Source organism: Canis lupus, chromosome 18, assembly GCF_003254725.2.
Source record: "Canis lupus dingo isolate Sandy chromosome 18, ASM325472v2, whole genome shotgun sequence".
NCBI classification, from domain to species: domain Eukaryota; kingdom Metazoa; phylum Chordata; class Mammalia; order Carnivora; family Canidae; genus Canis; species Canis lupus.
The window spans coordinates 16,781,113-16,796,319 of NC_064260.1; the positions used below are offsets into that span (position 1 = coordinate 16,781,113).

At 39.7% G+C, this 15,207-nt stretch overlaps 1 protein-coding gene across 5 annotated transcripts in view; it reads left to right on the forward strand.

Annotated features, from left to right (window-relative positions):
- Positions 1 to 15,207, forward strand: part of SLC26A5 (solute carrier family 26 member 5) — a 61,458-nt gene that overhangs the window by 12,635 nt on the left and 33,616 nt on the right. For 3 of the 5 annotated variants that reach the window (XM_025449437.3, XM_025449438.3, XM_025449439.3), the window contains 2 exons: positions 12,999 to 13,203; positions 15,059 to 15,198. In XM_025449437.3, the coding sequence (XP_025305222.1) occupies positions 13,052 to 13,203; positions 15,059 to 15,198 (292 nt within the window). In that variant the 5' untranslated portion in view covers positions 12,999 to 13,051. Of the gene's footprint in view, positions 1 to 12,272; positions 12,348 to 12,998; positions 13,204 to 15,058; positions 15,199 to 15,207 lie in introns of all 5 variants that reach the window. The other 2 variants (XM_035701920.2, XM_035701922.2) reach the window with 1 other exon arrangement.

Sequence of the window (15,207 nt, forward strand, 5' to 3'; positions counted from 1 at the left end):
AGGTGCCCCTTTGGATCACTATGTTTGTATCCTTTGGATAAATACCCATAGTGCAAGTGCTGGGTCATAGGATAGCTCTAACTTTTTGAGGAAGTAGTTCCCAAACTTAGATTTGGAAATGTGTCAAAGTGACTGAAGGTGCTCCTAGCATTGAGTGTCAGGGACAAAAGCGCTAAATACACAGGGCAGTTCCACACAAGTCCCCCCAGAATACTAACAGCACTCTTTTTGAGAAATACTGACATAGAGTTCAAAATAAACCCGCCAGAGGAACTAAAAACAATAATTTTAAGAAAATAGTTCCAAGAAGTTGGGCTAGACTTGGGGAGAAGAGGGGTGGAAAACTGTTGTTTTTCATGACTAGCCCTCCCATAATACTTGCAGCTTTATCATGTCTGTAGTGTTTTGACTAAAGTTACCATTTCAGAAAAAGAAATGACTGGTAAACCACTAGATTCTTCTTCCATTTTTACATAAAGTTCAGAACTTTTTCTTATTAAAATATCTGTCACTCAAACCTGAGCATCAATTTCAGTTGCTGAGCTTTTTACCCCAAAGATGATTCTGGAAGCATATCTTGTGAGTATTAATGATCTTTCAGGTGTTCCAGTTGAAAAATAAATTTTAGAATTTATCAACTTATGGAGTCATAGCAAATTAATGCTGGAGGGGGGCTTCATTTTTTTAATAAAATTAAATAATTTTTCCATGGCAGAGTGGTTTTGATCAGTAGTTCCATTTTTTTTAAGACTTTATTTATTCATGAGAGATACACAGAGGCAGAGACAGAAGCAGCTCCTAATAAGCAGCTCCTTATAAGGAGCCCGATGTGGGACTCGATCTCAGAACCGGGATCATGCCCTGAGCCAAAGGCAGACGCTCAACTGCTGAGCCACCCGGGCGTCCTGATCAGTAGTTCTACTTAGAACAAAGCAGAACGTGAATAGAATCAAATAACTAGAGCATATGGATTCATTTGAAGCCTAGAGCCGGCCCCTTACCGTCCTATAACACCTGGCTCTGATCAACCTCTCCAGTTTCATTTTCTGTAACCACTTAAAACATAATTTCTCTACGGTGCTTTTGGTATTCTATGAACATTTTGTATTAATTTTTACCTCTCACTTCTCTATGCAGAATCACATGCCCTGTCTTCTGCCTTCTACCCAAAATTCAAATCCAGTATCCTCTCTGAAGCCTTCCTTGACCTCTGCTCTCACTTGTAATGTGCTTAAAACCACCATACCTCATTACCTCAAATAACAAGTGAGAATACATGCCTCTAATTAGTATAATTTAGATAAAATTAGATAAACATTCTGGCATGACCAGTCTGACACACGGTTAATGAGGCAGCCTTACATACATATAGGGTTTCTGAAATCAAAACACCTGAATCCCATCCCTGTTCCACCAGAGCCACAAATACATCATCTGAAAAATGTGGATAATTCTTTCCTCTCATGGATACTGTGATTCTGTAATCACAGTCTCAGTAAATGTTAGCTGCTATAATTATGTTTAACTATTGTGCATAAAGAAGCAGCTCACATAAATGTCTACCATTCATATTATTTTAAGTCCACTTGTAAGTTTTTATGTACTCCCTTTGTAATTACCCAATACTTGAAATGAGTATTAACATTGTTTACAGGTGAATTTTTTTTTTTTTTTTTTTTTTACTATCGCATGTGAACTCACACAGACCATAGCCAGAATTCTACTTGTAATACAAAAAATTGGGGGTTGCCTGGCTGTCTCAGTGTGTAGATCATGTGATTCTTGATCTCAGGGTTGTGGTTTCAAGCCCCACGTTGGGTGTAGAGCTTACTTAAAGTAGCCAAAGTGTCCAATAATAAGGACGGTGGTTAACTAAGGCATAGATGTGTATATTAGAAAATATTATGCAACCATTAAAAATTATGCTTCTGAAGCTGCTTATTAACATGGCAAAATGTTTATGATATCACATTAAGTGAAAAATATTTAATGCAGGGGCACTTGGGTGGTTCAGTCAGTTGGGCGTTGACTCTTGATTTCAACTCAGGTCATGGTATCAGGATCATGATATAGAGCCTTGTGTCTGGCTCCATGCTTAGCATGGAATCTATTTCAGATTGACCCCCTCTCCGTCTTTCTCAAATAAATAAAGAAAATCTTTAAAAAAATTTTTTTTACTGCAAAACTATTAAGATAATATCCAGCCATGTAAATATATATGTACAAATATATGTATTCGGATTCAATATGTATTATTTATGCATGAGAAAAAATGGAAAATTTCCAAATTTCCACAGTGCTCATTTATTTTATAATGAGGAAAAAAACCCATAATTTATATATCAGATGCCCTGTCTCATTTCCTAAATGATATTTTCTTGCTGACAATCCCTTACTCCCATCCCCAGAACTTTCTTTATTCCCCTATATGCTCTATCATTTCATATGCTTCTACCCACCTGTAAGAAATCCTTAAAAGAAAAAAAAATCCTTAAAAGGGGATGCCTGGGTGGCTCAGCGGTTGAGCGTCTGCCTTCAGCTCAGGGTCTGATCCCGGGGTCCTGGGATCGAGTCTCACATCGGGCTCCCTGCATGGAACCTGCTTCTCCCTCTGCCTCTCTCTCTCTCTCACTCTCTCTCTCTCTCACATGAATAAATAAAATCTTCGAAAAAAATCCTTAAAAGGATGTAGAATGCTGCAAAAACATTAGATGACAAGGTTCCTGAGGGCATGTAAACTATGGCTTATTGATCTCTACACAAACTTGAATGTGACAGCCAAACTGGAGGTGGAGAATCATATTGAATGAATGAATAGAGACCCAAGGCATTGAGAAATGGAGCAGGTGAAAGGAAATAAAGGTGAGATTGATTTAAAAGGTAATCATAGGTGTCTCTTGAGTCCTTTTATTCTAAGTGCTTTATAATTCTTATGTTAATCCCCAGTGCAGCACTGTTGGGACTGGCTAGACAAATTATGAGCATCCACATAATGGCATGCTATGCAGCTGTTTAAAAAACAGAACAATGAGGGAGGTGCCTGGGTAGTTCAGTCAGTTGGGTATTGACTCTTGGTTTCAGTTTGGGTCATGATTTCAGGGTCATGAGATCCAGCTCCATGCTTAGCGAGGAGTCTGCTTGAGATTCTCTCTCCCTCTTCCCCTCCACCACATGCAGTCTTGCACTCTCCCCCCTCTCTCAAGTGAATAAATAAACCTGTAAAAAATGAGGACTCTTATTGTGATATGGAAGTGAGATTGCACTTTAATTCTTTTTATATGTGAATTTTTGAGCTATGTGAATAAAGTAGTAATTCAGAAAGATAATTAAATAAAAACAGAAGAAAATCATTATTCCCATTTATGTATAAGCAACCTGAGATTGAAGGAAATTAGGTACCCTGCCTACAGTAGTAATAATAATAGTCACTTATTGAGCATCTACTGTGTGACAGGCCCCTTGATAAGTACTTTAGAAACATTCTCTAATTCCTCATGGATCTATATTGAGATTTTTTTCAGTGTTACAGCTGAAGAATCTAAAGGAAACAGAATTTATTTTCCCATCTAGGACACTTTGGAAAGTAATAATTACTTTGGGACAGCAAGCATAGGCCAGGGCTTACAGTCACTCTACTTAGAGAAGTCAAATAATGTGCCAGATGTCCTGTCCTAATGGCAGAATCAGAACTGTGGTCTGTGTGACTCCACAGCCTATGTGCCCAACTGCCATTTACAGATAAGCAAATGAAGGGACAGAAAACTTACGTACTTCGCAAAAAACATATATCTATTAAGCTCCAGTTCCATCATCTAAACATAGTCCTTCTGAACCCAACGCCTACATTATGATGCTGCATCTCTGGATAGAAATCTTTTTTTTTCTTTTTTAGATTTTATTTATTTATTCATGAGACACACAGAGAGGCAGAGACACAGGCAGAGGAAGAAGCAGGGAGCCTGATGCAGAACTTGATCCACAGACTCTGGGATCACGAACAAGCCAAAGGCTGACACTCAACTGTTGAGCCACCCAGGTGTCCCAAAGCAGAGGAATTTGAGAAAAGGATGATAAATAGAAGAAGGAAACGTTGGGTAGAACCCAAGCTAGGTACTCTGGCACCTTTAGCCCCTACCATGCAAATACCAAATGTCTGGGAGCCTGCTGCATGCTGGAGTGTGTGCTGTGTCACAGAGACAGTGGGCCTGGCCTCACAGAGCCTACTGCCCACATTCAGGAGCAGCTCGCATAGATTTTAGGGCCTTTGGCTCTTTGTACATATTGGCCACTGCAGTTAAGCAATGATTGTTAATATGAAAAAGCAGATAATATATGAAGAGTCCCAAAAGAATAGAGAAAAGGAAACAGGTTTGTTTTTTTTTTTTTTCAAATTGCTTTCAGGAAAAGGCTGATAAAGTCATAAGTGAAAAATTTTTTTTCTGGATTCTAAGTCATGAGCCTTTTCTATATGCTATGTCCATTATAGTAAAGTTTATGCCCTGGGCAGTGTAGAAAATTTTCATAATATATAACATTTTTTTGCACTCTGTTTATTTGAGGGAGAGATCCACAGAGGGAGGAGAGGGAGAAAGAGAGAGAAGAAAGGAGGGGCAGGGGGAGAGGGAGAAGCAGGCTCCCCACTAAGCAGGGACCCCGATGCAGAGCTTGATCCCGGGACCCTGAGATCGTAACCTAGATGCCTGACTGAACCATCCAGGTGCCCCATTAAATAACATTTATTTTTGTTAGTTGTTCATAGAGAAATTGCCCGTAGAGAAATTATTTGAAAGATTATAGTAAGTTTGGGCAAGTGCTTGCATGCTTGGAATGAAAAGGTCAACACAGGCATTAAGACTAATTAATTGATTAATTAATTATATAGTTATAATTAGAGCTATAGATAGGTAAGTTGATTACTTTGAATAGGTGGATGGATGCCCTGAGTGTGTCTCTTCGGATACCTCCAGTCCACAGTGAAAAATGTTTACTTTCCAACTTAAAAGGATTTATTGAACTGATGTGTATATGATGATGGGGTGGGGTGTCTTAGTTTCAGACAACTGAATCCATTCTGGCTAAATTCACAGAGATTTAATTGGCATTTTGTTTTGTTTTGTTTTTTTATATTTTTATTTATTTATTCATAGAGACACAGAGAGAGAGAGAGGCAAAGACGCAGGCAGAGGGAGAAGCAGGCTCCATGCAGGGAACCCGATGTGGGACTCCATCCCAGGTCTCCAGGATCACACCCCGGGCTGCAGGTGGCGCCAAACCGCTGCGCCACCAGGGCTGCCCCTTAATTGGCATTTTGAACAAACTTGCCAAACACAGTTCTCAGAATGTTCTCACTGGAAATATCATTTAGAGATGAAGACAATACTAAGACTCAAAAGAGGAAAGTTGTTTTCCTATATTCATTCAACAAGCATTTTGGAGTTCTAAATAACCATCACTGAACAGAAATCCACGGCATTGGGTTTCTGCTCACAGTCGAGTTTCCCAACAGGTTGTTCATCAGTCTCCCTCCATGAGTTTTAAACAATGCAGATTCCAGAATTACTAAATCAGAATCTCTAAAGGACCTGGAAATCTGTCGTTTCAAGCTCCCTAGGTGATTTAGACATGCTTTCAAGTATGGAAAGCCCTGGTCTAGTTGGCCCTGCCATAATAGTATTGAATGGCTCAGACACTTGAGATGCAGAAGTAGGCCTGGATGGACCTTGACTGTGACCTCCACTTTGGAGCATCTCCCACAAAACCATGGTGAATCTCCATTATCGGCAAGCAACTAATTCTTGCTTTGAGTTTGAAGTTAAAAATTCCCACCATTTTGTTGTAGTTTTTATTTATAAACATTTGTGCCTTTTCAACTTGATGATTAGGAAATAGGAAATAAGGAATAGGAAATAGGAAATAAGGTTTGTTTTTTGTGAATATTTTTGGAGAAGTCACTTAGCCCCCACATGAGAGTAGATGGATCTGTTTTCTCACTTGCCAAGGGAGGGGGTTGAATTGGATCATCTTCAAGATTACTTTCATTTTTTTTTTTTTAAGATTTTATTTATTTATTCATGAGAGACACAGACAGAGAGAGAGTAAGGCAGAGACACAGGCAGAGGGAGAAGCAGACTCCATGCAGAAGCCTGATGTGGGACTAGATCCCGGGACTCCAGGATCATGCCCTGGACCGAAGGCAGGCACTAAACCGCTGAGCCACCCAGGGATCCCCTCAAGATTACTTTCAGATCTAGAAATCTATGATGAAAGATGTTCTAAATAGTTTTTAAATTCCTTCTGTCATAGCTATGGAAAACAGGATTTGAACCTGTAGGTCATCTCTTTTTTCTGTCACTAGTATTTTTGTTGGAAGACCTGTCAGAAGATTTGTCCCTTTAGACCAACTTGAAAGTGACTTTTCTCATGTGAGAGTTTGTGTAGTTTTACAATTGGTGATTTATATTTCAATCAGCACACTGGAACCTCAGTATCTGTCAGATAAGAGCCTGGTCATTTGATCTGCTCATGTTGGTCCCTTGGTTTCTTTGCCATTCTTCTTCTGATAAGGTGGTTATTGATAGCCTTCATGGCTTTAATTATTTAACCATTATTGATGAGCATTAAGAGTTCCCCCAAAGGACAGCCTTTCTTTATAACACCCTCTTTTCTGTCCTATTCTTACCCTTTCCAGCATTCCTTTCCTTTCCCAGGTAAGAAGACACTGCCAAACAGATATCTCAAGGAGACATAGACTATAGCCAGGGTCCTAACACCTCAAAAATATTTGAGAATCCCCTCTTTTCTCTGTCTCTTCCTAACCTATAAAGTGTTACGGTTGCCACATTTAGCAAAGATATAAGATACCAGTTACAGTTGAGATACGGGGAGGCACCTGGGTGGCTCACTTAGTTAAGTATCTGTCTTCAGCTCTGGTCCTGATCCCCAGGGTCCTAGGATCAAGCTCAAGCTCTGAGTCCGGCTCCCTGCTCTGTGGAGAGCCTACTTTGCCCTCTCCTCCCTGCTCTTCCTGTCAGTATCGCTGTTTCTCTCTCTCACACAAATAAATAAAGCCTTTTCTTTTTAAGTTGAGATAAAGGATAAAAAGTTTTTTGAAGATTTTATTTATTTATTCATGAGAGACAGAGAGAGAGACAGAGGGAAGAGTAGGGAGCCCGATGTGGGACTCAATCCAAGTACTCTGGGATCACGCCCTGAGCCAAAGGCAGATGCTCAACCGCTGAGCCACCCAGGTGTCCCAAAGGATAAAATTTTAATATAAGTATGCTCTATGCAATATTTGGAACATACCTACCCTAAAAAATTATTTGGTGCTTGTCTGGCATTGAAAATTAATTGGACATCCTATGTTTTATTTGGCAACCCTACAGAGTGTACATACCCTAATGCTTTCCTAAATCCATCTAATGTTTTGAGGTCTAACTTTGAGACTTACTCCTAATTTCAACCCGAGATGAAATGTTTGTAACGACTGAGACTATATTTGCATAAACTTTAGCGGGTATTGCACTGCCCACCTACACACAGCCCCCTCTTGTTTTGAGAATATAAGAATAGAAAGAAAACTTTGCTTGAAAAACTTTAGCTACATATTTTTTGTAATTTTTTATTAAATATTTCAAAGACACACAGAATCAAAGATGGTGATATAATGCATTGCACACAATTTATTTACACCCTATCCAGTTTTCCTTTTTTGTTTGGATGTGGGGTGTTTATATTGCCATTCCCTAAGTCACTAAGTCAGTGATTTTGAACTTTAGCTGTGAGTTATCATCCCCTGGACAGCTTTTTAAATTCTCAGCCCCTGCCTGCCTCCCAGACCAATTAAATCAGAATCCCTGGCAGTAGAGTCAGACATCAGTAGCTGCCCGGGTGATTCCAGTGAGTAGCTGGGGCTGAGAACCTCTTCCCTAAATGAAAATGGCAAATTCAAAGAAATATTTTTACTGCTAAATCATGTCCTTATATTTCAAATTCATCTTCAAAATCGTTTCAAGTTACTTGTGGTTTTCTTATATCTTTTTAATATGTATTCCTCTGTCTCTCTTAGGTTTTAAATCAGTGGTTCTTTACTCATTAAAATCCTCTTAGGATGCTTTTAAAGAAAATGCCTGAGCTCCCCTCCTGGAGGTTGTGCCCTAATTGGTCTGGTATAGGGCCTAGGATTTCTTGTTTTGTTTTGCTTTTTTGTATATTTTTTTTATTGGAGTTCAATTTGCCAACATATAGTATAATACCTAGTGCTCATCCCATCAAGTGCTCCCCTCGGTGCCCATCACCCAGTCACCTGAATTTCTTGTTTTTAAAAGCACCTGAGGAGATTGAGTTTAGGCAGAGTTAAAAGCCAGTGGTTTTTTTTTTTTTTTTTAAATATGTCAAATACTTATTTAGCTGATCATCTGAATCTCCTGGGGAACTTTTTAAAAAAATTTTTTTTGGGGGGGGGGCACCTGGGTGGCTCAGCAGTTGAGCATTTCCTTTGGCTCAGGTTGTGATCCCGGGATCCTGAGATTGAGTCCCTGCGTCGGGCTCCCTGCATGGAGCCTGTTTCTCCCTTTGCCTGTCTCTCTCTCTCTCTCTCTCTCTGTCTCTCATGAATAAATAAAAAAATCTTTTAAAAATATATTTTTTATTTTTATTATTTTTTTAGTGGAAGAAAACAAATTTGTGTGTTTATTAGTTTCTTCTAACTTCTTCTAGTTAGAAGAAGTAGACCCATTCCTACCTGGCAATACCTTGTCCATCTCTGGTCTAATTTCTCTTTCCTCAGAACTCCAACAGCCTCTCTTTCCTTCTTTCTTATTTTTTTTAAGATTTATTTATTTCTAAGATCAGTGGGGAGGGCTGAGGGAGGGGGAGACAATCTCAAGCAGACTCCCCACTAAGCACCCCTGAGACCATGACCTGAGCAAAAATCAAGTGTCTGACACCCAACCGACTGAGCCACTCAGGTGCCGTCCTTCTCCCTTTCAATACAGTTCATAGAAGAGAAACAACGCACCTTTCTAGCACCAGATCTACCAGCCTAAGCGCATTTGTATCCAGATGCTCTGTCTTCCTGCAGTGGACGGGGGTGTGCTGTCCTTGTCCTCCCGAAGGCAGGTCCTGCTTATACACAAGAGCCAGCATCTAGGTAACTTTTAAAACACACATGGAGGGACGCCTAGGTGGCTCAGCAGTAGAGCATCTGCCTTCGGCTCAGGGCATGATTCTGGGATCCTGGGATCGAGTCCCACATCTGGCTCCCTGTGGGGCTTGCTTCTCCCTCTGCCTGTGTCTCTGCCTCTCTGTGTGTGTCTCTCATGAATAAATAAATAAAATATTTTTTAAAAATTAAAAAAATAAAAACAAATAAAATACATGTAATTGCCCTGCCTAATAAAGTAGAAGGAATTTTGAGGTTCAAAGAGGAGGAGAAATGAGGTATTGGCAAATGACCTTCAGAGTAATGGATGTAAATGAGGAATCCTGTCAAGAATAGCCAAAAGACTTTTGAGAATAAGGATAAGAATGTCTAATACTTCAGAAATATTATATTTTCGGGACACCTGGTGGCTCAGTAGGTTAAGCATCTGACTTTGGCTCAGGTCATGGTGTCAGAGTCCTGGGATCAAGCCCCACGTTGGGCTCCATGCTCTGTAGGGAGTCTGCTTCTCTCTCTTTCTCCTCTGCTCCTCCCCTGATCCTGCTCTCTCTCTCAAATAAATAAAATATCTTAAAAAAAGAAATATTGGGGATCCCTGGGTGGCTCAGCAGTTTGGCGCCTGCCTTTGGCCCAGGGCGCTATCCTAGAGTCCTGGGATCGAGTCCCAAGTCGGGCTCCCGGCATGGAGCCTGCTTCTCCCTCCTCCTGTGTCTCTGCCTCTCTCTCTCTCTCTCTCTCTCTCTCTCTCTCTCTCTGTCTATCATAAATATATAAATAAATCTTTAAAAAATAAAATAAATAAAAAAATATTTTATTTCCTCTACTATGTTTCAGTGTAAACCTATTCTGCTGCTCTGAAATCTTTGGAGAAGTCTGTCACATATGGGTACATACAGCAATGCATGCCCGTTCCCACGCAGAGTGAATATCCACTGTCCAGGTTCTAACCCTGGAAATCCTATTTCAGGAGGTTCAAAGTGAAGCCCTGGCATCAGTACTTAAAATCTTCCCCAGACCACTGTGGCAAGGGGCCAGGTTTGGTTCCACTGAGTATAGATGTTACAACATCCTTAGACAATGTTTCTCACAACCCATCCCATTGACATCTGGGTGAATTTATGTTGGGGAACAGTAAAATCAATGGTAAAACAGTGTCTTTGCAACAGGGGGAAAAAAAGTCTGACTCTAATTTTTAGACCTCCCTCAGATCAACCTTGTCTTTTTCTCTTGGAGTGGCTTTATGAAGGAAGATATATCTCAAATGGAACAGAAGATGACCATGGAGGTGTATAGAAAAATTAATAATAATACATTTTAAAGCAGGTTTAATCTTCTATAACAGAGAGGAAGCATGACCTACATAATCAGCAGTCATGAGCACCAATCCAAAGATACCGTGCATTCGTCAAATACTGAGCACCTGCTAAGAGACTGGGACTGAGCTAGGCCCTTGGAACTCAGGGTATGATATGGCCTCAGGCATTACAATCTAGAGAGACCGTTAATTATAATCAGTGGAAGAAAACTGGAAAATTATATTAGTAAGTATAGACCCAGTCCACAGGGGATTAGTGGTAAGGGAAGACTAAAGAGAAACAGAAGACAAAACCAGGCTTTTGAAAGATACAATGATTAGGGTGTAGGGACAATGGAAGGAGAGTGAGGGGGGAAATCGCATTTCTTTTCAGAGTGGATGGAACTGTATGTGTGGGCACAGTGGCGTAAACCAGCATGGTATATGTTGCCTGAATTACAGATGGTTCTACAATGCTTTCATCTAAGGTTCTGGAGGAGTTGGGGCAGGTGGAAGGCAGAGTGGTTGCGTTGCCCCATGTCAGACTCCACTCACATACATCAGTGCTGTCGTTCTTTGGCTATTATGATGCATTCCTAGAGTGGCCATAAAAAGTTAGCTGAGAGATGGCCAACCAGCCTTGCTAGCCTGAAACAAAAGACACATGATATCTGTCAGATCTGCTGCAAAATCCTCGTTCTCCATCCTTATTCGGTACTTGCCTGCATTTGCTGTTAGACTTCCTTTTTAATCTAGACTCTGGAATTTCTAACCTCCTTGGACATAGGCATTTATTTTTGTGTGATGTTTTGTGGTTGATCACACAAGCCTGAGTTCAGTGTGAATGTAATTTCAGGTTGGTGAAAAGTTGACTTTTCATCAGGCAGGAATGGTCTTAAGCCACATCAGTAATCCCCCACACTCCTATGGTCACTGCATAGACACTAACCATTAACTCATGCTAACCCCCATCACCTCTGCTGTCAACTTCCTTCAGTTGGGAACACTGGCTTTAGTTGTTGTGCATTCAATTTTTATTATAAGGTTTATAGTTCAAATATACAGACAAATACTAAGAATCATGTAACACCCATTTACTGACTGCAAGGCTTAATCAAATCTGAACATTTTGCTCTGTTTGCACCAATTGTTTTTATAAACTAAAGCATTGTAGATACAGTAAGTTAAAACTCTGTCTCCCCTGAGTCTGATTCCCCTTCTCTCTGAAGGAACCACCATCCTGATCCTAGTGTTTTTCATTATCATTCATGGTTTTATACATTTATTACATATATGTGTCCATAAACAACATATAATATTGCTTTATACATTTTTAAACTTTGTTTAGATTACTGCATCCTTGAAGTATCTATCTGTGCCTTGCATTTTTATTGAAAATTAAGTTTTTGAGATTTATTGATGACACAAATAGATTTAGTTCAGTTTTTAGAACTACTTTATAGCATGCAACATATCACTATACCAAGATTTACTTTTTATTTTGTACAGTTAGGACATTTGAGGGTTTTTTCCCCCAATTTTTCAATATAATAAAGCTGTAGTTAACATCCTTGCACACATTTTCATTTGCACAAATATATTGGGTTTTTATTCCTTAATCATTTCTTTTACTCATATTAGTAGCATTCATTTTATAGCATATATATATATGCGCTGTATGCTAAATATATATAACACATAATATGTATATTTATGTATAAATCATCCTAATTGTCTCAAACATGACAATATCATCACCTTTAAAACAATATCATAATATTGCACTGATATTTTCAACTTGTAACTTCTCACTAGTCACCAGGAATTTCCCTCATGGAGATGTATGAACGTCAATTCTGAACCATGGGAGAATTTAAGGAGTAATCAAATGTGAGTACAGAATTGAAGAGGAGGGTGATATACCTTCAAGAAACTTGGGATCAGGGATGCCTGGGTGGCTCAGTGGTTGAGCATCTGCCTTAGGCCCAGGGTGTGATCCTGGCGTCCCGGGATCAAGTCCCACATTGGGCTCCCTGCATGGAGCCTGCTTCTCCCTCTGCCTATGTCTCTGACTCTCTCTCTGGGTCTTTCATGAGTAAATAAATAAAATGTTTAAAAAAGAAAAAAAAGAAACAAACAAATTTGGGATCAATTTAAGGACTGATCTTGCCCCTTATCCTGTTTCCTTGACATGTAAATGGTCAGAGTCAGCCTGAGTCACTATTTCTCCCATAGGAACCTAGAACCAGCTGACTGCAGTATTTAGTCACTGAATTTAATACAAGCTTTTATTGAAAGTATACACATTACCATGTATTGCCCTGGGAGGAAATACGTCACGTGTGGGATTTTTTCTTAATTGATTTTTGACTTCATTTGGTTTATTAGTGGCTGCTAGGTACTGAGTCCTGTGGTAGGTGCTCTGAGGTCCAAGATGAAGAAGTCCTCTGAAGAACTCACAATCCCACAAGGAAGAGATGCTTAGGACAGTCATTGGTCGGATTTTGGCATCTGAAATAGGCTCTTTATTTTCTCCCTTAGTGACGCTCAGGCAATGCTTGTCTCCTGCTGTTGATGCATAATCTCAGAGGACTATGGATCATGCTGAAGAAAATGAAATCCTCACAGCAAGCCAGAGGTACTATGTGGAAAGACCTATCTTTAGTCACCCGGTCCTCCAGGAAAGACTGCACAAGAAAGACAAGATTTCGGATTCCATCGGGGATAAGCTGAAACAGGCATTCACGTAGGTTGTGTTTTAACCTATTTCCTTTATCCTGGCATCCAGTTATGACAGAAGCAAGGTCAAATGTATCAAGAAAATCTGGTGTGGCGGGAAAAAAAATGGTGAGCACTTAGGATTTGCAGAACTGTCCACATGGTTCGCTCAGAGATAAGTATTTGATTGAACCCCAGCTTCAACATATAATTCATCTTATATATTAAATTCTGATTACACTTGCATCTGTTTAACAGCTCCTCGAAACACCTTGCTTTCCCGTACTTCACCACCTTCAAAATATCCACCTCTTCTCCTTGTCTCTCAGGAATGTTCCAATCACTCTGTCATTTTGTCCACCCTGACTTCTACTTGGCAACATCCTGAATCTAAGTGCCAACCCCGGCTGTCAAGGACACTCAGTGTCCTAGGACTCTTCACTTTGGAGACGCTTACACAGCTATGTTGCAGACCTGGGAATGCTAGTACATGTGTGCTTGAGACGTGTGTCTCCTGATCGCTCCCAGGTTTAGGTTTGATTGCTGCGTTCTGGGCCCTTGGGACCACAGATCTGTGCTCTATGTTCATGTAAACTTCACAGGGACCCTCAGCTCTAGGTATGATCATCAGGAGAGGTTTAAAATGTAATCACTGGAGTCAGACTGTCTGAGTTTTAATTCTAGACCCAACCATGTACCCACTGTGTGCTTGAGTTTCCAGCTCTGTAAAATGGGGATAATAATCATACTTAAGCTCATAGTTATTAGGGGTTACTATAATAATAATAATACTCATAGAGTTACTAGCACTTATGTAGTGCTTCCATGTGCATATATGCAAAGTACAAAGCACATGGCAAGCACTACATAAATGTAGCTATTATTAAACATAAATGTACCTATTAAACAAGATGACTGGCATCTAATCTAGTTTCACTCAAATTCATGGCTCTTGCCACAGATGCCCCAAATTTGCTTCTAATATCTTCCTTCACCTGATGATCAGATACTTTTGGCCACTGAAGACATTATATAAAGTACCATGCATGCTGCAAGAATGCACTGTCTTTTGAATGGAATAAATTGCTTCCTTGTCACCAGGAGGACTTGGGGCTGTCATAGTGGTGATGGAACTTGTTTGTCTATGCTTTTATTTGGTGATGTCTTTGGTTATTGGCATAGACTGGCAAAAGGACTGGCCATGCCCCAGAACATAGTCTATGTTTCAAAATCAATTGAACTATATAGGGATTAAATACAAGGCCTTGATTTTATCAGCATGATGTTCCACTTAATCAAGACAGCCATACATAGAATCTGTTAATACACACTCCAGTGACAAATGGTGTTTTTTTTGAGTTTATCTGATCAAAGGCCCTAAAGCATTGAAAATATATTCATGAAGTTCATAGTACTTGAGTAAATTTCCTTCATTGTGTAAGGACAGGGGAAACTAAATGGGCCTGCTGATCAGTGGTTCCACATTCAAAAATTTACTCAATCAGTAAATAATTCCCCTGCTTTTTTTCCCCTTACTTTGTTTTTACACCAACACAGAAGGTACATTTAGGATTTCATCTATTAAAATCATAGTTTCCACGGTATCTCAATTATTTTGAAACTAAATTTTTCTTATTTTTCATGGTAAGTTGTAGAGCATTATTATAGAGCCAATTCAGATGTTCCTATTAAAAAAAAAAAAGTTGCATGAAGGTCATCTGGTTTCTGATCTCTGCAGAGTGGAAAGGTCATTCTTTACATTAAATGTAAATTTTTCCTTATTCCTCCAGAATATAAGGAAAGGGACAATACCTTGGTGTGAATTTCACAGAAATGTTCCTCATTTTATCTCGTTTTTTGGTTTTTTGTTTTTGCCCTCCCAGGTGTACTCCTAAGAAGATACGAAATATCATTTATATGTTCCTGCCCATAACTAAGTGGTTGCCAGCATACAAGTTCAAAGAGTATGTGTTGGGTGACTTGGTCTCAGGCATAAGCACAGGGGTACTTCAGCTTCCTCAAGGTTAGTAGC